The 22,087-nt window shown below is 33.5% G+C and overlaps 3 protein-coding genes across 7 annotated transcripts in view; 2 read left to right on the top strand and 1 right to left on the bottom strand.

Annotated features, from left to right (window-relative positions):
- The window catches only part of LOC106057190 (disks large homolog 1-like), a 114,377-nt gene extending 105,571 nt beyond the window's left edge, over positions 1 to 8,806 (top strand). For 4 of the 5 annotated variants that reach the window (XM_013214286.2, XM_056012858.1, XM_056012860.1 and 1 more), the window contains 7 exons: positions 31 to 63; positions 803 to 850; positions 2,392 to 2,493; positions 3,227 to 3,399; positions 4,742 to 4,851; positions 5,134 to 5,225; positions 5,674 to 8,806. In XM_013214286.2, the coding sequence (XP_013069740.2) occupies positions 31 to 63; positions 803 to 850; positions 2,392 to 2,493; positions 3,227 to 3,399; positions 4,742 to 4,851; positions 5,134 to 5,225; positions 5,674 to 5,780 (665 nt within the window). In that variant the 3' untranslated portion in view covers positions 5,781 to 8,806. The remainder of the gene's footprint in view (positions 1 to 30; positions 64 to 802; positions 851 to 2,391; positions 2,494 to 3,226; positions 3,400 to 4,741; positions 4,852 to 5,133; positions 5,226 to 5,673) is intronic. The other variant, XM_013214287.2, reaches the window with a different exon arrangement.
- A 1,901-nt stretch (positions 8,807 to 10,707) lies between these two features.
- Positions 10,708 to 16,299, top strand: LOC106057189 (ER membrane protein complex subunit 5-like). The gene is made up of 4 exons (XM_013214284.2): positions 10,708 to 10,852; positions 13,269 to 13,321; positions 14,100 to 14,203; positions 14,619 to 16,299. Exons 1-4 carry the CDS (start codon positions 10,780 to 10,782, stop codon positions 14,701 to 14,703), a joined length of 315 nt encoding a protein of 104 aa, XP_013069738.1. The 5' UTR covers positions 10,708 to 10,779; the 3' UTR covers positions 14,704 to 16,299.
- Positions 14,998 to 21,489, bottom strand: LOC106057150 (PTB-containing, cubilin and LRP1-interacting protein-like). Its single transcript, XM_056012720.1, has 2 exons — positions 21,173 to 21,489; positions 14,998 to 19,732 (listed from the first exon to the last, which is right to left on the bottom strand). Exon 2 carries the CDS (start codon positions 19,615 to 19,617, stop codon positions 19,024 to 19,026), a length of 594 nt encoding a protein of 197 aa, XP_055868695.1. The 5' UTR covers positions 19,618 to 19,732; positions 21,173 to 21,489; the 3' UTR covers positions 14,998 to 19,023.
- Between the last annotated feature and the right edge of the window lie 598 nt (positions 21,490 to 22,087).

The following is a 22,087-nucleotide window of genomic DNA, read 5'->3' as shown; positions in this document are numbered from 1 at the left end:
ATTTTGTTTTCTCTCCTCCTTGTGATGTAGGCAACCACCACAGTGATAGTGAGGCAAGCTCTAGTGAGTATTTGATACTGATCCATAACTTGTTGACTGATATTCTTTCTGACATTTGTAATGTCTTTACCCATAATTTATTGCTTTTTAACTACAATTGTGAAAGTCTATGAGTTTATTTATTTAGTTGCTAGGGTGTTGTTTCAGTGTGTGTGTGTGTCTGAGCATGCTTCTAGATAGTTGTCAGCATTATTTATAACTTTTTTTAAACCACAATTTTGTGAGGATTTGGTCATACCTGGTATAACAAATGATTCTTATTTTGTAATAGATATATCATGGAACATACAAATGACTCAGCTGCTGCAAAACATGTCACACACAAAAAATATGACTTATCAAGTCAACATTTGTACTAAAGCCAATTAAAGTCCTATAATGTTTTTAATGTATATGTAAACACTCAGTGCAATCTGACATAGTGCATGTAAGCTGTGCTGGAACTGACTATTGGCTTCTCCCATGTATTTTATCATTATATAATGAAAATGCATTTTCAAAGTCCCATTATTTTGGTATGTGTTATTTAACTACAAGTGTAGATACTACCATTTTAATATGCCATCTTCAAATTTTGGAGTTTTTTGCCAGTAAAGACTGCAGTAATTTAACAATGTTTGTAGCTAGGTCATTTGTATGAACTTTTGGCTTTGAGTTTTGTGCTTGTCTCCCTGACATGAAAAGATTGAGGGAAACCCAATATATCTGTTGTTTAATAACTTGGTCTGCTTGTTATTTTCAGGAGGAGATGAACCTATTCTTTCTTATGAGACTGTGGTGCAACAAGAATGTAAGTGAATTGTTTTTCTTCTTTAAGTACCCTTTGTTTTAGCAATACATGTACTGTTATTGTATTTGTATTGTCTGTCAAGAGAACATATTACAAATGAAATTAATCAATGTCTTTAAGGGTAGGTGCTTTCCTGGTGTTCTAAACATTAAACATGCAAATTGTCAAGTTCATTATAAGTTATTTCTTATATATTTTTTTCTAGAGAAATTAATTCATGTGGTGGCTACTTAAATATTCCAGTAGTTAGTGGAACACCTAATTTGGCCTCAGTGTTCTGCAAAACACAGTTTGGGAAACACTGGATTAGAATAACACAATTATTCAGATCAGTAAATTTAGAGATGCTTCAGGACAGAAAACTAAAAGTAAAAACACTCAACCATGATTTACAAATTTAAAAAACAAAGCCTAATAAAATACTCAGACACAGAGAGAGAGGCAAATCATACAAGTGCTCCTTCTTCCCTAGTGCCATTAAAGCATGAAATGGATTGCCTGAATCAGCCATGAAAACTTTAGCAGAGTTTAAGTCTCTGATTAACATGCATGACTAGATTGACACATGGGTAGAACATAATTAATTATCTTCTCTTTTAAAATTACATCTGTATTTTTTAAAGTTAAGATTACCAGTCATGGGAGCTCCATAAATAATACAATATTTCTTGACGAGATCCTTGAATACTTTACTTGCAGTAAAGAAATTAATTTTTGGCAAAGCATAATAAATAAATACCAATAAAAGAATTATGCTTTAAAAAAAAAAGGACTTTGACTTGAGTCTTCATATGTAAATTAAAAATACATTGAAACACAAGACATAAATGTTAACAAAGTATGCACATATGTGTCAACTGTTTTTTTTAAGTAAATAACTAAAAAATCTAATTCATCTCAGGTCTTCATAGTTATTGCAAACTTTGTAACGTAATACATTTTCTATGCTATACTTACAAGAAGAGTTCTGTTGAACCTGTCAAAGTGCTTATCTACACTAACATGCCCTCTAAATAGCAATGGTCAGACCCACAGAGGTTGTTTAAAAGTCTAGTGCCTTCATTTTGAGTGACCTTAGAAAAATATGAAAATGCTATTAATCTTGCAGTCATAAAAAAGAAATGATGGATTATCAACAACAGACTTAAGCTCCATAAAATGTTCAGTTTTTTTAGGTGGTCTTTTGGACCATTGGGGCACTAGACATGATCTGTTGACTGTATTTCTCCATTCTTCTCATTCTTTTGCCTTGAATAGAATCACTTTCGATGGCAGGCGTGCCCATTCTTTATAACTTGATATACAGTGTAAATAAAAGTTTTAAGTTATATATACAATGCAAGAATTTCAGAGTATAATAATCTCTATAAAATGTGGAGTAATGCTTAAAAACAATGGAAAGTAACTTATACAATGGTAAATAACTTAAAGTAGTTATCTCTATACAGTTAAAAGTTATCTAGTGTAATCATGTTTATGGAAATGTTTCTATTAGTGCAAAGTATTGTACTGTATGTTCTCATGCTTAAATGTATCTACAGTGAAATATACCAGACCAGTCATTATTCTAGGTCCACAAAAAGATAGAATTAATGATGACCTCATTTCAGAATTCCCAGATAAATTTGGCAGCTGTGTTCCACGTAAGTATTGGTTTGTAAATTCTCTTGAATATGTAAAAGTGAAGTATGTATCACATAAGAGAAATCGGCCACAGCGTTTGTCATCCATGCTACTTTATTTTATAGTTTGGGAGGAACTAGTATATTCAATTAGTAGGGCACATGCACATTTCTAACAGATATTGATTTCTTATCAACAATGTTCAGGTATGGAGAAGTCCAAAGGCGCAGCAACTATTGGAGACTGGCATATATGGCTTGTAAATAGATTGGGATAAACATGCATTTAATAGCCTATGCTGTCCATTGAACAAATACAAAATAAATGTGGGGTTTCTCTGCATTTTTACTTTAAAAAATAAATTGTGTACATCAGAATAGTAAGCTTTAGCCATAATTATTAGCGTGAGTGTAAGTTATAAACCATAACCAGCCAATTGAATTTAGAAATGTGTGGCCTAGTGGCATAACTGGGAGGTGAGGGGGAGGGTCATTCTCCTGATGGGAAAGAATAATAGAGCAAGAAAGTTTGTGCAAAAAATAAATCATTTTTTTTTATATTATTTAGACTAAGACTGTTTTATTAATCCGTATTGGAAATTTGTTGTGATTTAGAATTATTTTTCGTAATGTCATGTATATCATATCAAATTGATCTAAAAAGAATGTAAAACTATTGTATGATGGGATATAATGATAGTTATTATTACATCTAGAATAGCTCCAAATAATAGTCTGATGATGTTTGATACAGATACAACAAGAGAAAGAAGGCCACATGAAGAGGATGGAAGAGATTATCATTTTGTTGCTTCCCGGGAACAGATGGAGAAAGACATACAGAATCATTTGTTTATTGAAGCTGGAGTATATAATGATAATTTATATGGAACTAGTGTAGCATCTGTTAAGGAAGTAGCAGAACAAGTAAGTATAATAGCCAGTACTTCCTTGATCTGACTCTTCCCCTGAGAAGACAACCATGATATTCTTTAGGGCTTGCTTTGCTTCTTAAAAAACAATTTATTCTCACTATTTTTAACCCACAAAGTGCCATTATTATGGCGCCATTTTGTTCTGTGGCATCAAATCTGATATAATCTGGAAATCTTGGACTGTTGTTTTCTATGCTAATCCCTGCTTTTAAGTGATCATTTTTATTTAACTCCCAGGTCTATTAAACAAGGTACAAAAAAAACAACACTTATGTCTTAGTTCACATATTGGGTATTTATCTGAGATTTTTTCAAGCAATGTCTAATGTTAGTGCTGGCTATATCGAATGATAATATTATTTATTTTAGATCTAGTGATGATACTGAGAGTAATTGATAACGCCAAAGAGGGCAATCTTTAGGATAATCTACTAGATTTAGGTTATGTGGCATTATTCTATTGATCTCTGTTCTATGGCATAATGTCTAGAGAGACTAGACTATATTTAGATATATATAGATATATATATATATGTATCTTGATAATGTACGAAAGTGAACATCATTTCTGATTTCTTCATACTTTTATTGTTTATATTTCTTTAATTTTTAAACTTAAAATTGACTATTAAAAAAAAAACTATTTCTGTTCATTTTTATCATTGTATTGAAAGGATCATTTTTATCATTGTATTGAAAGGATTGTAGTTCAACTGGAAAAAAAATATTTGAAAAGTGTTCCTATTTTATATAGTTTGGAATTGGAAAAAAAATTAACTGGGTTAACTAATGAAATCACAATTTTTGTTAGAAGTATAAAATATCTATCAAAGAGGTCACCTAACAAGCTTATTTTGCTGGAAAACAAATTGGCCGTGGTCAGGGTCACCCAAATATAATAAAAATATTATTCCTTGTCTAATCATCTTTCTAAACTTATATTGTTATATGGCTATCAGCCTTCAGCCACTGTCCTGACCTGAAATAGTCCCATGTAGATTAGATGGTTTACATGGGAACTGAAACTAGAGTATTAACATATATTTGACTATTTAAAAAAAAACTAGATAGACATTTTTCATTTAACAGTAAGTTGATGTAGCATAAAATTATTTTTTTTAAATCTATGCCATTGAAATAATTCACCAGGTTCATAGGCTAAATAAATGTCCTTTAAATAGTGTGTGCATTTATTTTCCCTGTTTGATTGTAGCGACTTGTTTTCTTGCTTATCTTTTGTCTGTTGTGGCTTTTAAATTTAAACAAAAAAAGTTGAATGCTTTATAATGCTTAAGAAAAGTTTTGATCTATTTCTTTATTGTGTTTATCTCCAGGGCAAACATTGTATTTTAGATGTAAGTGGTAATGCAATAAAAAGGTTACAAGTGGCAGGCCTTTATCCTATAGCTATATTTATTAAGCCAAAGTCAGCAGAGTCTATAATGTAAGTATGGAGTTATTGCTTTTGTTAATAGCATTTTGATTTATATTTATATATATATATATATAAAGGCAGTATTCTAAATTAGAAAATATAATGAAAACCCAATAGATTTATGTGTATATATATTAAAGGCTGTAGTCTAAATTAGCTAATTAAATATGATGAAAACCCAATAGATTTTTTATTTATTTTATTGTACCGGTACATGTTTTGGGAAGGGGGGGGGGAATGAACTTGCTTATGGAGCCTACCTTATTTTCATTTTTTTTAAATTTTAATCAGGGAAATGAATAAAAGAATAACTGAAGAACAAGCCAAGAAGACATATGAAAGAGCATTGAAACTTGAAGCAGAGTTTGGAGAATATTTTACTGGTAAGGGCTATATACAGTAACCACTGAGATTAAGATTTGTGTAAGCTTTACTTCACTTTAGTTTCTGGATATTTTTGTTTAATACAGTTTAAGGGTGACATCAAGTTATGATCACTAAGAAATAAAACAGAAGATAAAGGTGTTAAGTATTTCTTAGAGATGTTAAAATTGTGTTTATTCAGGATATTATCACTTGTGACAGTTCTTGTTCTCTGTGGACATTATTAGCCTACAGAACTAAATAAAGTTTAGTGCTTCTTTGTAATAGTGTAATAGATATCAAATATGCCTACATTTTTTTAGTCATTGCTCTGTTTAAAAGGTTGTAGTTAACTATAGTTAGAGTGTCATGGTCAAAGTTTCTTACAAAATTTTGTGTTGTATATGTTGTGTATATATATACTTTTTGTAATGGCAGTGCTTATTCAATTTGTCTTTTTTTTTTCAGCTGTGGTGCAAGGCGACACAGCTGATGAAATCTACTCTAAAATCAAAGAAGTGATTAGTGATCAGTCGGGTCCACACATCTGGGTACCAGCTAAAGACAAACTCTGAGACCTCTGAGTTGTGTGCTTGTCCTTCAGTCTGCTCACTCTCATTGCTATCATTTGCAATGAATGTTTATGATTGGGCCAGTGGGCCAGTATTGTGAGAGTGCCACTGGTTTGACTGGGGCTGTGCAGCCCAATCTAGTTCTGCTGTTTGTTAGTGTGTACAGAATATATCTCCATGAATAAATGTGCTTTCAAAAAAATCTTGATCGCCTCGCTGTGTGTGACAAAGTTTTGATAACTGAACTGGAGTGGATTTTTTTTTTCATAAGGCAAGGGACACTACTGCATAAGGATATTTTTTAACGAAACTTTTTTTTTTTTTACCTCAATGTGTTCCAATTGGTGGTTCATTTATCTTTATTTTTTTTAACCCATCTAATAAAATGCATTATGTCGCCATAAATTCATGTGTCTGTTATCTCAATAACTAATAGGGCTTCAAAATATATATTTGGTCAAAATTCCCCTTTTTACTGAATAATTTTACACAAAATATGTTTATTTATAGTAATTTACTATATAAGAAAATATTTCATCCATTGACAACCCTTTGTATTAGTAGTGTGATGTCAGCATATTCCTTGGATTTTATTTTGAGCAGTTCAGGAATATCTTTGCAACCCAGTTTGTATTGTGAATACAAGATTATGTGTATGACAATGAAATGGTGTGTCATAACACTATATGTATATATCTATAAACAAACAAATCTAGCTACTACATGGTGTGGTTTGTGTCTGTTACACTGGCAAGTTGACTGCTTCTTTGGTTGTAATTGATATGTATTGTGTTGTAAGTAACAGTGGGAATGAAATAAGAATAGTGAGTGCTTGTTGGTATGATTATTGCTTGTCAGTATTTTAGACATTTTTTTAATCAATTGTTTCAATTGTAAATTCTTTGTATTGGCTAGTTTGTAGATATATTTTTGGTAACACTCAAAAGAGTGAAAACATTTCTTTTAAAATTTAGTAAATGAAATTATAGTTGGTTAGTTTCTTTTTATCATTATTTTCTTTGTTCAGTTACAAAGGTTATTTTAAGTTATGTATAAATAGTTATGTACCAACACAAACAAAAACTGAGCAAGAATTAACCAGTCTTATACAGTAAAGAATAGAGTTGACACTGCTTCAAGTCCTTTTAAATATCATATAAGTTTTGCTAGATATGATTGGGATAATTTGTTATTCTAAATGGATAATTGTACTAGTACAGAAAAATTGTGGCATTCATTTAAAACTGAAACTGCACTTTGAATTGAAAACAAGCAAGAGACCAAGCAGAAACCTGTCTACAACTACACTGATCTCAATGTAAGGCAGTGTGTCTTACCACCCCATCCTCTGACATTGAATAGAACATTGTTTTGGTAAGGTATATATTTCTAAACAAGTGGCTGCCTGGTCGTGCGGTTTGCACACTGTACTGGCATTCGGTTGACTCGATGGTCCATGGTTCGTCTCTGTCAGCCTGCGGGAAATTATGACTAGGAAGTAGATTATCTTCAACTCTGATGGAACAACCGAAACATGTAAATCATTTTACAATCAACAATACAGAACTTAAATGTACCGGTATTTAACTTTGATTTTATTGTCAGTGGATGTACTAATTGAATTGCAATCTATATTTTTCTATACAAAGACTACGCTGTTTGAGAATAAATGTTTTGGATGTACAAGTTTTACAATGTTAATGTTGAGAAAATATTTCGTCTTGTTGAACACTAGCAAAGGTATCATCCAAATGCTCATTATGGGATCTCACTTGAGTCTGTGTTGTCACTGGACAATGGGTTACATGTCTATATTTTGTTGACTTTGTCCAAAGAAATCCAGACCTTCATCTACACAACATACTACTGCTGGTGTTAAAACAAGAAATATAGTAATAAAGAAAACATAACTCCCTCTTTTGAACTTCATTTTGGTTGAGTAAGCCTGCTGACACCCCATTGTTGTCAGATCTTGTTTGGGAATGCTAAACAGTCATTATTAAATACTGTTGTTTAGGCTACAAAAAAAAAGTATTTAAAAATAAATTTTCTCTACCATATTCTATTAGATGTAACAATTTGTGTACCAACTGAAATTGATAAACAAGTAACAGATTCCAGTAAGAGTGGAAATTTGAACAAGATTTAAGTTCACTAAAGCTATAAAGGCACATCATAGTGTTCTAATACAATTTGTAAAACAGCATAATCTGTGTGTGTGTTTGGTTTATCTAAACTAAGCCAATGTACTGTTAGGTTTCTATTTGAAAGTAAGAACAAGAGGCACTTGCTCACCAATTTGTCCAGCTAAAGACTGATGTCATATATTTAATGATGCTCAAGTATTGTTATGAGAAGATGTCACAGTCAACACACAATTATGTTGGAGGTTAAAATGTCAGGATAATAAAAATCTCCTCTTATTCTTTCTTTGTTGACTTATCCACCAGTAGACAATTAATGAGGCCTTCATTTAAGTCTCTAGTTGTAGTACTTTTAGTTAACACTGCCAACTCTTCCCCATCCCAGTCCCCTTGAATTTGGAACTTTTTGTTTTCTCTTGAATCAAATCTTCTTTGTCAATGTTATGAGATGAATGACTTAGTGTAACATGATAGTTACCTTGTGGCATGACCTAGAACATTTTTTGTGTTCCAATACATTGCTTTGCATAACATTAAATGTGTACATGACTATTAATCAAACTAATTGCAGCAGAAACATATTCTTGAAAAGGTTGGCTGGTACAGTGTACTTCAACATGACAAAATCAAAATATTCTGGGGAGGTGGTTGGGTTTGTCTGCATTATCCTTTAGATTTTTTGTTAGATACAATGCATTTTTTTTTAATTCTTTGTTTTGTTACAAATGATACTAAATGATTTCTTGTCCAAACTTGTACTATAGTATGTTGTCTAACATAAAACAGCTATTGTCCAGACTGTGTTGGCAGTTTGTCCCAGTACATACATTAAAGATGTTAGGTTTCATCAGCAACTGTCCACAATAAATGATCATTTGAAATGTGCTTCATTGTGTTGTCTTCTAGTGCTTTATAGTACATACAATTAGCCAGTTATATAGTCTTTTGAGTCTGAATATTAAGGAGGGGGTGCAGTATTTATCGAGGGTATGTGGCTGTGATCTTAGCCTGCTAATAACAGGAAGGCTCCACCAAATAACCATATGGTGACTTTGTATAATTTTACTCGAGTTAGTTTTACCGTCTTGATTTCATCTTAATTGGTAAACTTCCCTTTGAGTAGGCCTACAAATTCTTGAGTCCAAAGATCAGTGAGGAATGCAGTATTTCCCGTGGCTGCGTAGCCCAATTATGACCTACATATTTTGCCACATCCAAGGCAAGCATAACCATATATATTGTCCGCAGGTGGTCGATTTAGATATTCTTTTCACAGATAAGAGTCAATAAAAATATTATACAATTTAACACCTCACCTATTATATAACTCAAAAACTTAAGTATATAGCTGCTGAACAACTATATAATCGTGTAGTACAAAGGGTAACAATGATGGTCATACATTAAATCTAATAACAGGAATACCACAATTGAAAGGAGAAAACACATAGGTCATAATGAATTAAAGCAATAATAAATTTAATAAATACCATTCTCGGAGGAAAAGATATACAAGAAAAAAGGGATTCAAAAACTAGATAATAGCCAAAATAAAACCTGGACCAGATTACTCAAAACTAAGCAACGAGCTAGCACCAGTGTTCATAATGTTTTTTTTCAGGCATCACTTAAGGTAAAGTAGAGAGGGACTGGAAAGAAGCGTATGTCACTGATGCAGGCAGATGAGTATCACTAACCAGCATCACGTAAAATGAGAGAACACAATATGCAGCAACATCTTAATACCACTTCGACATCATTTTCTTACTCTATAGTCTATACCAACATAGCTTTAGGAAATATTGGTCATGTGGAGGCTTAGATATAGAAAATAAATGTCATTATGATTTTAATATAGACTTATCTAAATCTGAGGCATTAAATGTCTCGAGAGACGATCTTTTCCCTTTGCAAATTTTCGTGTGACTAAAAAAGGACAGTTAAATCCTTGATACACAACTGCAGTCACAGTTGAGCATCTGTAATCATCAGACCTTCTTTCTAGGCTATTTCTGGTGTGTAAGCAATCTATCTGTAATCCAGGACCAATCCTTTATGCTTGCTCTCCGTATATCATCAAGGAAATCAGAAGACAGACATCTAAAGTTAGAATGATGAATTATTTAGTGTTCATCGACTGGTCAGAACCTATCTGCACACACCCAGCTCTACATTGGAAGTCTGCTTGACTTCATTGAAAGATCAGTAAAGAGTTGACTCGAGAGTGTTAATGTAGATCAAAGCCTAAGTGCAAGTAGGCCCTAGATCTATAGGGAGACTAGATCTAATAATTAGGGCTATAGACTAAATAGAATATTCGAATTGAAGCTTACCAGAAGCACTGTATAATATAAGGCTAAACCATTTTTACAGAAAAAGTGTCCAGTATCGTTCAGTAAAGTCTGTTAAGATCTTGTAGGTAAAGCGAGGGCCTATCATTCAAAGCGGCCTGTTCGGCGGTCCCACCGGACATTTACCTGAATGCCAGTCCACCCCTGATTATTTCATGCTTTCAACACGCTCATTGCGCTTCTCCAATCACTTAAATTGTATGCGTGGAGGGGGGTGGAGCAGTTCAGTTGAGGGTGGGGATGTGGGGAATCTGGGAGATGGTTTCCGTGCTGGATTTTCGACGTGAATTATAACTCGAGCTAGTGAGTTGCCTATAGTCTACTATAGGTAAATCCGGCCATGACTAGGTACCATTCAAGAAGAACTTATATAGACGTCTAGAGTACTCTAGAGATTTAAAAAAGTACTAGTTTTCGAAACTATCCAGAAAAACATCAAAATTGTCAAAATAAAATAGTTCAAGTTGGCAATTCTTTGCTCCTAGATCTATTATTAGCTTGATAAACATGGCTGCTCACAAGTTGTGTGTTGTTTTGGGCCTGATAGCTCTTGCGCATGCAGCATATTCTGCGGCTCAACGTAAGTCCCATACTATAACTGAGTGGTAATTTTTTCCAATTTAGTATTAGATCTATATCTCTGTAACTTTACAGGCTCTAGATCTGTCTATTCTGTAGATTATCAATATATATTATAGATCTACTGACTACTCTTTTACTCTACTGACTCTGTCACTGTCACTCTACTCTTAGTACTCTACTAACTAAATAACTAATCTACTTATCTAGTCTCTAATAGAGACTCTCTAGTTAGACTACAGTACTGTTAGTAACACTAGTGACTAGTGTTAGTAAAGTTACTGTTAGACTGAGACTGAGTCTGAATATACATAATAGTAATACTGACTATTACTAGACTCTAGATATCTAGTATTACTCACTGTAATTACTGTAACTGTAACAACTGTAGTTAGTAACACTCATTTTGAGTCATATACTAATTAACATTACTCTCAGTAAGTCAGTGTGACTCAGTTGTCACTTACACTGACTCAGACCGTGGACAGGATAATAATGACAAATTGATATCATATGATTATTATTATTATGTAATAACTACTAGGTACAGTGTGTTAGAGTACTCTAGAGTAAAGCTGCCATATCACCCCCCCCACCCAATTAAACATTGCACTCTATGCAGAAGAAATGAAGAAACTAATACTTAGGCCCTACTACTAATTGTCTAATAAGACTATTATTAATAGTAAATTAAAATAAAATAAAAAATATGAGAAATGGACAAGTTCTCATGTTCGTTGAATCACAAGAATTTTCAAGAAAGATGATGCCTGTTATAACTTAATAATAAGTATTTATAAGCTCTCCCGACAAGATCAACGTCTAATCTTTCGACTCAGGACCGGACACAACAGAAAGAGACAACATACGGAAGCTCAAAATCAGAACCAGTGAAATCTGCCTATGTGGAGTGTCACTAGAGAATGTTGACCATTATCCATGTCCTTCAAAACTGTAATTCTTTTTTTACCATGAGCCGTACAAGACACTGGCCCCAAAACACCCCAATAGAAAGAAAACTATATGGAGAGCTCCCTGATTTGGAAACCACTGCACAGTTCATCTCATATATATTGGTCTAGTCATCTGAACGCTCCAACATAAAAAAATGAGAATGAGGAAGAAGAAGAAGAAACACCTTCTTTTGTATCATATACCATATCGGACATCTCACCTTATTTTTATTTTAAAATCTTTATTTAGATGGTTAGTACAGAAATACTGTGGTATTGTGTGTGATCCATTTTTCTATTTTTTACACATATAGTTTTTTGTATTCCTGTGCAAGATCGTTTTTCTACTAGTGGATAAAGTTCACTGGTATGAAAGCATGTTATTTTGACTTCATACACATGAATGGGGGTGCTTCTGGAACTAAGGCTACTGTATGGTGCATTAGCCAAGCAAGACGTTTATATTTGGATTCAGGATTGAAAGGAGAATATATATATTACACTTCCCTTGCTTTTCATTAAGCCTATTCAGAGTTATAAGGGGTGATCAATAAGATTTACCATTTTTAAAAATGCTACAATATCAAATAATTTTTTTTTTAGTGTTCATGTATTTCTATGCGATGTTTTTTAATGCTCAAAGCATTCAAATAAACATTATCAGTGAATTTTTAGTATCTAAAAGATAACAAAACACACTTTTCAAGCAATTTATAAATACATGTTTATTTAACATTATTTTGACAAAAAAAAAAACAACTTTTTTTTTACAAATTAACTAAAAAATGTTTGTAGATTTACTTCCCTTTGCTCCCAAAATAATTTATATTAAGTATGCTCTCCCCTGCCATTGCTAAATCCAGGACCGCCGCTATCTATTGTGCAATGTGTGCATTGCACGCAGGCAGACGAATGTTAGGGGAGGTCAAATCATTATTCCAAGGTTACCTTTTTAGTTAGTTAAGCGTAGAATATTTTTGGATCATAGATATGGATCTACAATTAAGTTGTAGGCTACTAGATCTAGTTGTTAGGAGCATCAACCCATCATCAGACCAACAACAAATGGAGGGGATGATGAAAAAATTGTTTTATTTTCATTGTAGTTATTAATCTGTGTCTGAATATTACCAATGTTTATAAATTAAGATATCTTATGTAAAAGACGTCGTTTCATCTTTTAATAAGACCTTATCAAATGTAGACTGTTTTCACGAGAGGGGTATGCAACAATTTGGATTAAAACTTTTTGAAGAAAGCATTATAGCATTTCAAAACATCTCCGCTTGTGTGATTCTTCTGGATTTTCTTACCTGAGATTGGTCGAATTTCTTCCAACTATTGCAATTCATTATAGGGAAATTCTGTTTTGTACTGGCTTTATAACAATCAAATGTGATCTTCCTTTTTTTTTTTAATTGAGTTGTTTAAATGTTAATTTTTATAAATCTTTCTTAAATCTAGATCGTACATATCTGAGATTAACAGAGCAAGAGTTTACCATGTTACCTCTTGATGTAAGTATTTCAATTAATTCATTGTCATATATATATATATATATATATATATATATATATATATATATATATATATATATATATATTGGTTTAATCATTTGGAATAGAAAACTCTGGTAGAATGTAGTTAGGGCTAAATATTTAAAATATAATTTATAATAAATATTTATTAAATAGCAGCATAGTATTACAGATTTTTTGTTTGGAATATACTTTTATTTTTCGGCACTCAATAAAAACTTTGTGAAAGCTCTAAAAGTGACTTAAACCTCCGTCAGGTCTCATTCCCAGAGTGTCACTTTCAAATTTAGCTTTTTTTTTTTTTTTTTAATAATAAAGTATATTAGAGTTAATCAATTTATAATTTTGTATGTACATTGATTAAATTTTTAAAAAATAAAACTATTCCCTCCACAAGGGATTAAGTCATTACTAATTACCCTTTTTTGATCCATTCACAATGTGACAAAAAGTACATTCATTAAGCTTTACATTTGGCATGGCCTTGTATGTAGACATTATTGTGGTCATATGGAATCAGGTTATATTGGCTAGCCATTTCAGACTTGGTCCATTTTCTAATAAATCAGCAGATGAAAGTTTTCCCTCAGAAATGCTTGTAATGATTTCATTTAAACAAATGAAGTATCTAGATGCATGTGTCATAAAAACTGTGAAAGCTCTCAAAGAGTATAGAAAGTTATAATTCATTTGTAGTTCACTATTCATGCACCAGTTCTCTATTAACTGACACAAAAAAATCTTAATCTGCCAACAGATTCTCCTTCAATGCATTTTTGCTCTCCTCATCACTTGTTATGGTGTGGTTCATGTCGCTGGTAACTTTAAGGAGATCAAAGCCAGCGCAGAGCAAGATGCAAAGTGAGTCTCTTTTTTTTTTTTTTAAGTTGTACGTACAAAATAATACATATTTTGAAATCAATTTGAATTATTTCTAAATTCTGATAATCTTAAATGTTCTGCAGTTGTATATTATGTTAAGAGAAAAACGGCAATGCAGGGTGTGAATTATGTATTCTTCTACTATATATAACTTTGCTTAAAGCTTTTTGAAAATGTGTTAGAGGTCAGCAGGGATTCTAGTTATTATTTATATTAAACATTCAAATGGCACTTCAGAAACTTATTTCATATTATTTAGCTTGCAGCTTTTTAGCTACTAAACCCTTTCATACATCAACGGCACATTTTATAGTAGCGAAATATAGAAACACTCGGTTTTAAATGTTATGTTGTTGTTTTTTTATTTAAAAAAAAAGAATATTTTTGTTTTCAGAACATGGGAAATGTTGAGCAACAGACAAGGATTCAACATTTTTTACCACAGAGGGAAAGCATTGTTTTCAAGTTGTAAAGGCTGACCTTTCATTTAGTTGTCATTGAACATTCCTTCACAAAGAATTTCTGAGACTACTATTTATTGTGGACAGTATTGGAGTTATGAAACATTGAATATTTTGATTGCTAACTCTGAATTTTTTTTTGATGGTTATTTTATGCTTGTGTTGTATTTTCTGGGTTTGCACGATCATGTGAAGTACTGCACTTATCCTTAATATTCAGAATCAGAGGCAATGCCAATTATTTTATAAACATAAGGAGTACCATGATATGAACAGAATTATAAGAAAATGATATTTTCCTGTTTTTCAAACTTGTTGTTTTTTTTTTTGGGCAGGGGGGGTAAAAATCTAAATCTTACTACAGTATTTCTTCCAAATGAAACATTCTGATGTTTGCACTATTTTGTTTATTGGGGGCATTATAAATATGTGTGTGCAGAGACTTAAATTAATTTAACAGTATAAAGCTTATCTTGATTTAACAGTTTAAACTTTGTCCTTTTTTGTTGCTTTGGATCTGTTAAAAAAAATAGTTACATTAAATTGACATTCTGAGCACAGTGTTTTGAAATGTGAAATACCTATTTGAAATGAATTGTTGAAACTGTAACTTTCAGGTATACAATAATTTTGTTGTGGCCTAATGATGGGATGATGTGGCTAGGATGTGTTGAGTGTAAGACTGAATTTCCTGAGTTTGTACCCTATTAGACAATTTTGGATTTTTTCTTATGATTGTCAGTCTTGGTGGTTGCCGATCATTTTGATCATTGTGCATTCTTTAGGTCAGGTAAACTCTAACAGATAGTTCTTTTGCAATAGTCAATTTAAAAAAAAAACTAATAATCAAAGTAGTAAAAGTGCTTTACACTTGGAAGGAATGGTGAAAGTCTTATCAATGAAAATATTTGAACATGTTTCTTTTAATTAAGTGAATGAACTAAATGTGAGTGATGTTGTGTTCTAGTTTGATATCAAGGATATTTCTTACAATGCAAGTTTCTACTTCTTTTTTTTCTTTATTATATTGAATCTGTGACTTTTGTATATAAACTTGTTCATTTTTAAAGTTATGATTTGCTAGATTCTAATTAGATTGATTTTTTAATTTTACAATTTGTAAGTCATATGATTCTGTCTGTGAAGACTTCCATGTTTCTTGTGTAATGGTTTCATACTGTTTGTAGAAATAATAATTGTGTTAGAAAATGCTGAATTCTGTTTGGAACTAGTTTCTTAATAAACAGTTCAATTCTATTTTTAATGTCACTGTTAAACCCACTGACAGTTTGGCATATTAAATGGTAGTATTCCATGCATATACTTAGCAATCCTGCTAGTGTTATAGGAGTGTATCCAAGGATATTTAAACACTTTTCTGTTACTGTGCTAATAGGTTACTGTTCATACAACTTTCTTGATTTGGAATTATCAAATGTAAATGTCTTATGCATTCTGCCTATGGTTTGTAACTGAGTTTTTGCATTGGTAGAAACAGGATGTAGATCATTTATCCTTTCTCACCCACACCGCCCCCCTTTTCCTCCCAATGAATGATTAATGCGTGAAAAATTCTAACTTAAGATTGAATTTTTTAATGTTTTTTTTTTTTTTGAGGTAGAAAAACTAGTTAATAGAATAGATTACAATTGCTATCAATATGAACTGATAGCTTGTGCCATTGTCACAATGTATGTTTATTGAACAGAATACATGTTATTTTCTGGTTGACAAAGTGTTTTTTATTACCAGTATCGTGGGTAATGTTAAAAACATATAATGTAGTAATAATTTATGTATTTCACAATAAACTGAATGTGGCTATGTGAATATAAAGATAACAGAAAAGTCTTTATGTTTTATATATAACTCATACAAAATAAGCATAATTCTACAAATATTGAACTGAATGTTTAACATAATTATGCAGGACAAGCTAAGAATTAACATATTCACTAATGCTTTACATTCTAAGTGAAATCCTAAATAATTGTTTTCTCCTCAAACTTCACACAGAAATCCATGAAACAAAATTTGTGAGGAAATAGTTTTGGTCAAAGTTGTCAAGTTAGCCAATGACTTTGTCAAGTTAGTCCATGACTTTGTGAGTGGTGGTTGAAGACGTGAAGCCCCTCTGGTGACATCCACATGGCTAGGGCACATAGCTCTAATGGGTGCCTGACATTAGTTGGGGGGCAAAAGTAAAAGTGGTTGCTTGTTGTGCTGGCCACATGACATCCTCGTTTACAGTGGGCCACAGAAACAACCTTTACATCATCTGCCCCATAGATCGCCAGGTTGGAAGGGGAACTTACCCTTTTTTTTTTTTACTAGGGCACAAATATTTTTAACTTGCACAACATATCTGGGCACACCTTTGGTGCTTAATGGATTAGGAGACAATTTAAAAATTAACCAGGATTCAAACTTAAGACCACTTGGTTCAAAAGAGTAGCCACTTCTTTTTCTTATGCGTCTTGTCGTCGTCTTGGTAGTAGCAGTCGTTGTTTTGGTAGCTAGTAGTAGATCACGTAGATTCTCGCACAATGTTTGTATGAATGCCTTTGCTTTGATGATGATGTTGTAGCGGATATAAAAAAATATATATATAATTTGTTAATATTGTAATTATTTCTAGCAAATCGAACGTCGACTGGCAGCGACAAACTTAATTTGTGCACGAAGCACTTAGTTATTGCTGAGTCGATTTCAACACTATCCCAGTCAGTCAGTCAGAAGTTGTGGTTGTTGGTATAACAACCCATTGCCACAAGAGTAATAACATACAATCTATTATTTTAGCTGGACATTTTTCAGATAACATTTGCATCCATTTTGTTAGTTTAGTTGCATTTCCACCACTAATACCATCACCTCCACCAAGACAGTCAACAGTTTCATATAAAGAACAAAAAAACAAAACAAACAAGAAGTTAGCGAGCGACTACATGCAAAAATAAAAAAAATAAAAACGACAATTCTCTGCGCTCACTCTGTCAGTGAAAAAAACAAAAACATCCTGTTTGTGACTTTACTGTCTGACAATCGATCAAGTGGCGGTGATAGCCTACTGTTTTTTTGTTTTTTTTCTAGATAAAATCTTTCTCTGTCTCAAATATTGCGAGCATGAAAAAAAAATGTTATCGGGGGAGGGGGGGATTATATTCTCTAGTCAGCAAAACAAAGTAGAAATTTAAAAAAAAATGTAAATAAAAAGTCAAATAATAATTAAAAAAAAAGGAATTAATTATAAAAATTATAAAATAAAGTTCATTTGCTTTTTCGCCTCCCTCTCTATTTCTATATACAAGTTTAAGCAACATGAGGTGCAGCCATTTTTCCCTTTACCTGGTCGTGAGGTTTGTGCGCTGGACTTTTGTTAGGACGTATCGATGGTCCCGGGTTTAAACCCTGCTCGGTCTCATCCCCCGTCGTCCTGTGGGAGGTTTGGTCTAGGAAGTAAATTATCTTCAACTCTGAAGGAACATCCGAAGCACGTCAAACATTTTACAAACAAACATCTCCCCTTCAATGAATTCACTAAGATCCAACAAGACTTGATATGTCTTAAGATTACATATATACTTAATGGATCTTGTATTTACGCCAAGTAAAATTTTCCTTTTCAGAATTTTATGTTTATTCTAAGTCTTGCAAAATATTTGCACTTTAAAAAAAAATTGTGATAGCTATGAATATAAGATGTTATGAAATGGATTGACCTCTGATGAAAACGCCACGTTTGATAAGACTGTAAAGTACTGCTATATGAGACAAAGGTCTTATTGTCCACTACCAGATACTCCAGTACCAGATACTCAACTACCGTAACCAAATAAAAAATAGTTTTTTTTTCAAAGTCATAGGAAATTTATTAAAGCATTTTTAAAAAATCACACACTATGACAAAGGGAGATAAAAATGAACTATGAAAAAAAAATTGTAATAAGTGCTTACAAAAAATGAAATATTTAGAAAGCGTATTCCCTTCCGCACAAAATGCAAGTCTTTCTGATTGTTTCCCTTTGAATGATATACATTTACAGCAACCAATTCTAAAAAATGTAATGTCTGATTTGCCAGTAATGGCTTGTACTGGTAATGTAGGCCTACATTTGAAATATATTAAAGAGTTGAGCGGTTTATATGAGTGTTTATGCAATAGTCCAATAGCTTAGGCTACTTTTCTTTTCCCTACTCTGACAATGAGTCATATATTCCGGTACCGTAAATTGTACTAACATCAAATGCGGCTGTATTCAAGGATGTTCGTTTAAACATTCAAAACAATATTGCGTACAATGCATTTAGATGAAGTCATTGTTTTTTTTCTTAGCTTTAATATTTAACTACCTTTCTATTGCCAGACTTTTTATGACTCGTCGATAGCAAGTTTTGATTAGCGGGGAATTCTGGCAGGTGTAAGTGAAAATTTTCCACCAGTAAAAGTCTTCTGATGCTGTGCGCCTTTTTTCTCTCTTCCCTGAGTCTTTCAGCCTTCCAGTCTCTGTAAGCGAGGTGAAACGCTCGGGACAGAACTGCCGCCATTGTCTGAGACTTTTCCCGAGAGCTGCACAGAACGGCATGCGCTTCCAGTTGCTCAGTCGTCGGATTTTTGTAGATCCAGCAGAAGAGTCGGTCGTTGACGCTTTTGTCCGCAGCGCAGTAAGAAATGTGCTCCATGGGAAATGTCTTTTTCTCGTCTTTGATAGACTTATCCAAATATCTGAGCTCCAGACCTGCCAGCCCCATTTTAACGACGACTCTGTGGAGTTGTTTCTCCTCTGATACGTTGTCCCATAAAGTGGACAGCGGCCTGGAAGTGCAGCCACTTCCGCTGGATAAGTAAGCGTCCGTGTAGCCTAGGTAACGGACGTGGAAGATAGGCTCCTCCCCGGAAATGTCTGCTTTGTCCTTTCTCCATGAGAACATTTGAGGTTTTCAGTGGGAGAGGAGAGCCGAAATCGATCTATATTGGTTACCTCAGGTAGGTCTTGACTCACTTGCCTATATAGCTTTTGTTCTTGCTTCTCAAAACAGGTATCCCCTATGAAGAACAAAAATATTAAATTACCCATTTTAAAAATGATACTAGATTTAATTATTGATACAAATAGATTACATGTTTTACTATCATAAGTGTTTGTGAGAAAAACCTAAAAGAGTTTTGTAGGAAAAATTGGAAAGTGTGGATGAGGGCTCGAGATGTGTTTGATGAACGCCTTATTAAGGCAACAGAAAACATTTTCCAAGATAGCCCCCCCACACACACACACACACAAAAAGATTGGCGCAGAGCGTACTGAGTATATCGACGTCATAGCCGGAAGAATATGCTACTATACAAAAGCTCTTTAAAAAAAAATATCCTACTAATATTGCGTGTAGAAGGATTTTATGTCACATCACTGTAGTAACAGACACTTCAATCAACTTACACATCACTATAGTTACAGACTCGCTAGCCTACTTCAAACAACTTGGCCAGCAATATAACCAGAAGTCTTTACTTGCCTTTGTTTTTGGCTTTATGTATGCAGATCTATGAAAATGTTGGAACTATTAAAATTAGGCCTAATTTGAACTAAGACTTTCTTCTTCATTATTTTGTAATTCTATTTTTCTCTTGTCTTTTATTAATAGGATTATATTAAATGATTAACTAGCTAGATGTCTGGACAATGTTTTAGTTTTTGATGGCATATTTGAGCCAATAAATTTTTGCTATTCCCATCCCCCCTCCCGCTTCTAAATGTCAAGGGACGCTACAGCGTGAATAAGTAGTTGCTGTAGTTTTCCAGTGACAGTGACAGTGAGTAACAACACATTTGTAGGTCTACATCTTATTTATATTTGTAGTGGAGTGGATATCTTTTTAGAAAAACACCGGCCACCCCGATATCCACGTGACCCTTCACCCTAGATGGCACCTTGTGTCCGCGCATGACAAGGCAGACCAACGTGGGCACTGTCCATTCGACCGGCATCTCGTATCGCTGTAATGTCCGTATGTTACTGGACCTAAGTCGTCTCCACTCCCTTTTGTGCTTGGTTCTACACCATGTGTTCGTATGGCTGCAGGTCTTTAATGTATAATAAACAGTTTTGAATCGCCCTACGAGTCGCCTTGTCCTTTAGTTTGTTCTGTGCCAAACCCACCACATATTATATACAACTTCATAAACTAGGACTATTTGGTACACGTACTTCTTCCCTATTACCATGAATGCATTGAACGAGTTGCCTAAATCAGTCCGGAAAACCAATGACTTAGCAGACTTTAAATCTCTAAATATTACGTACGGCTAGACAATCAAAGATTCCATTAGGATGTAATTATCTTCTTTTGAATGAGCGTTTGTAATATATAAGATGAAGATAAGAGAATTCTAGAATATAGAAGTCTTAAAATGTGGAAATATAGCTATATATTAGATATGTGTGTACACACGTTTTGTCTATAGGCCTAATTTATAATCCTACTCACGTGGTGAAAAATAGTGATCAGAATCCACACAACCAAAGTTGCAATTTAAAAAATATAGAGGCAATAGAAAGTACCGCCACTTGAACAATTCGTCAAGTGAAAAAAAAAAAAACTTGTCAAAAGTGTAATTGCTAGATCTTTAGTTTCTCTATATAAGCAGCAAAAACAAATATCTGTAGTCTGGTTATCGTCCCTGTATTCTTGGGGGCTGAGAAATAACGAAGTGTCTCAAGATGTCAACTTTTGATTTGGGAATGTTGACATTCGGCCCTTGCGTGACATGCCGTCGTGACAGACAAAATCAACAGCGGCATGGTGGTTTGATGAAGTGGGTTGTTGGCGTCGTATAGAGCTGTGCAAGAAAAGTGGATGGTTTTCTTTAACGTATTCTTCAGACACTCTAGGACAGGGGTTCTCAACCTGTGGGTCGCGACCCCCTTGGGGGTCGATTGACGATTTGCCAGGGGTCGCCAAAGACCATCGAAAAAGTCTGTTCTTCTATTGCTGTATGTGTGTGAGCGGGGGGGGGGGGGTGTCCACGGCAGAGTGGGGGGATTGTAAAAAGGGGTCGCCGACCTAAAAAGGTTGAGAACCGCTGCTCTAGGATTAGTTTACGTTTACTTTTTCCCATAACACTTCACACGGCTACTTTTAAACAACGTTAGCATTGTATAGGCCCTACCTGTGAAACACTTAAAAAGAATGGGTAACTGACGTCTCGCCAATTTGTGTTTCCCAATCATTAAATCTATATTCACACTTTACCAAAAAGTGTTTGAGCTGGTCTATCAGTTTTTTGTTTGTTTGTTGTTGTTGTTGTTTTTTTTAGGCTTATCTAGTCCGCGTTGCGCTTTCTTTAGTTCGAAACCAATAAAAATGTAACGGTAGCCTGCTCATTACTCAACACCTAAGTAT

The sequence above is a fragment of the Biomphalaria glabrata genome, chromosome 15 (genome assembly GCF_947242115.1).
Source record: "Biomphalaria glabrata chromosome 15, xgBioGlab47.1, whole genome shotgun sequence".
NCBI classification, from domain to species: Eukaryota; Metazoa; Mollusca; class Gastropoda; family Planorbidae; genus Biomphalaria; species Biomphalaria glabrata.
The sequence above is the reverse complement of the archived record's forward strand: the minus strand, read 5'-3'. Positions and strand labels throughout refer to the sequence as shown.